The 2,500-nt window shown below is 32.5% G+C and overlaps 1 protein-coding gene across 1 annotated transcript in view; it reads left to right on the top strand.

Annotated features, from left to right (window-relative positions):
• The window catches only part of LOC122264724 (uncharacterized), a 3,926-nt gene that overhangs the window by 96 nt on the left and 1,330 nt on the right, over positions 1 to 2,500 (top strand). Inside the window, exons 1-2 of the mRNA XM_086539009.1 lie at positions 1 to 375; positions 527 to 679. The exon at positions 1 to 375 is cut by the window's left edge and continues 96 nt beyond it. Coding sequence (XP_086395135.1) covers positions 96 to 375; positions 527 to 679 — 433 coding nt within the window. The 5' untranslated portion in view covers positions 1 to 95. The remainder of the gene's footprint in view (positions 376 to 526; positions 680 to 2,500) is intronic.

The following is a 2,500-nucleotide window of genomic DNA, read 5'->3' as shown; positions in this document are numbered from 1 at the left end:
GGTTAACTATGATAGCAAATAGCAACAAAACTAATTCAACTCAAAAAAGCCTTATGAACAACAGATATTGATAAGTGCTACATTGAGTAAGATATATGAAAATCCGGCGCCAAGATAAGTTTTTCAACAGTATCTTAATCTCTATATTCCCATTAAGGATTAAAATTACCCATCATATGCTTGCAGGATACAGCTATCACTATCTTCTCGGTCTGAGATTTAAGCTACACGACTCACCGAGGAAGTTGTTATGGCAACCGGGCGAACGCGCCAAGGGATTGGAGTTGACTTTATGGGATTATGAAAATGAGATTACATTCAATAAAACGGATTCACAACTTCATTATGACTTGAATTTTCAGCGCGTGTCTGGTGGTAAGGCAATCTGAATTTGGAGTTTTCGTTCGATGATTTACGAATATTTTTTAGGTTATCAGTTTAGCTTGTAAATACATGTATCAATAATGATGAAAAAATGTAAAAGATATATCAGAGACTTAGATTATTCCCCCCGGCACTGTTCTAGATGCCTCCTGTGTTGTGACGAGTGCCAGTCTCGATGTGTCCCGCGCTTGCCGGAATAACCAAGAAGAAATTGATTATGTCTCAGTAGTAGGCGTTGACGACAACGGCACTTGGACTCCAAGCTACTTTTCCTTGGGCTGTGACGAGGACAAAGGTCAGTTCTCCTTTCATTTTCATTTTCATTTAGCTAAATCACTGAGAAAAAAGATAAGTAAAGCTAAAAACAACAGAGGATAATGGTGATAAAAGTATTAAAAGTAGTAATAACAATACTAATGATAATCATAGTAATAACATTTCCAGTTATGGTGATGATGATAAGGATAATAATACTAATGGAAATATTCATGATAATGATGCTGATGATGCTAATGATGGTGGAAACACTGATTCTAATGAGATCATGGTGATAGTAGTCAAAATTCCTATAGTAATTCTGGTAATAACAGGGAAGATAAGAATTCTGGTGACATTAATACTGAATTGGTAGTGATGATTATGATAGTGATCATGATGATGATAACACTAATAGTAATAATGATAATGATTGTAAATAAAGTGATGGAACATGACAATGATACAAATAATAGTGGAATGATGATAATTATAATAATGATGATAATGATGATGCTACGAATGATAATAAAATGATGGTATTGATGCTAATAATGATAATAAAAATGATGATATTGATGCTAATAATAATAATAAAAATCATAATGATACTGATCCATCCTTTAGATGTACTGTTAAGATGAAAATGACGGTGACATTAATAATGACAATGTCAATCATAATTATGGCAGTACTAAACTTTGTAGCGGACCGATAACACGATAATTTCAATTGTTTAACACTAATCAATATAGTGCGTCCACCTGTTGAGCACCTGACTTGCCCAGTGGTAGCGCTTAGACCTTTCCCTCGGATGGCCTACAGGATACGAAAATGTTTTCACTGTTGCCAGATGTTACCGACCCTGTGAGGAATAAGGAATGGGGGTTGAGTCACCCGGTATGGCCTTCCTGCTAACGCAGACGTGGCCAGAACTGACTCCGATTCCATTTGGGTGGAGAGGGGCGTTGGGTTGCGTGTCATGACTCTAGTGCTTACGCTGAACCAGCGCCCTGTCACTCATAAGCGACCTTGAGACCTGTACCATGTTGTTCTTTCCGAAGCCTTAACATAAAACAAATCATAAACTTGCAAAAAAGTATAGCGACAATATTTTTTGAAAAAAAGCATTTGTTTATGTAATTATATTATATGGAAATCAAATAGTCATTTAGTAAATTTAATTATTCCAAATTATAGGTAAAGGTTGAATAACAGATGTTAATGGTGATAGAAATATGAAAAGTAGTAGAAATAATACTATTGGTAATACTAATATCAGTTTTATCGTGATGGTAATAATGAAATCAATGCTAATAATATTGCTGTTATCATCAATGACAATAATAACATCAGTAATGATAATATTAAAATTATATTAGTGATAAAGACTATGATGATAATAACAATCATGATAATGATAATCAATCTGATTATAATAGTGGTGATAATGATGACAGAAATACCTTTGAGTATAATAACAATCATGATAGTTATAATGATAGTAATGATATTAAAGATAATGATGATAATAATAATTGCAATAATGCTAAAGCTAATGAAAATATTACAAATAATAATAATAAGAGCAATGATAAAAAATCATATTCACGATAATACTAATAATACTTATAATGATGATAATGATACTGGTTGTAATAGTTATGATAATGGTAATGAAAACGATATTACAATCATGAAAATAATGATGATGGTATTACAGTGATAATAACTACGGTAAGAGTAATAAAAGCGTTTTCAGTATAATGGATTATGGTAACGATAGTAATAACAATTACAACAAAAAAATATATATAATGAAAATGGCCAGTAACAGATGATAAGCGAAAAGGAAGCCTTC

The sequence above is a fragment of the Penaeus japonicus genome, unplaced genomic scaffold, assembly GCF_977035675.1.
Source record: "Penaeus japonicus unplaced genomic scaffold, GWHDUDI00000001_assembly GWHDUDI00000008, whole genome shotgun sequence".
Classification (NCBI taxonomy): Eukaryota; Metazoa; Arthropoda; class Malacostraca; order Decapoda; family Penaeidae; genus Penaeus; species Penaeus japonicus.
The sequence above is the reverse complement of the archived record's forward strand: the minus strand, read 5'-3'. Positions and strand labels throughout refer to the sequence as shown.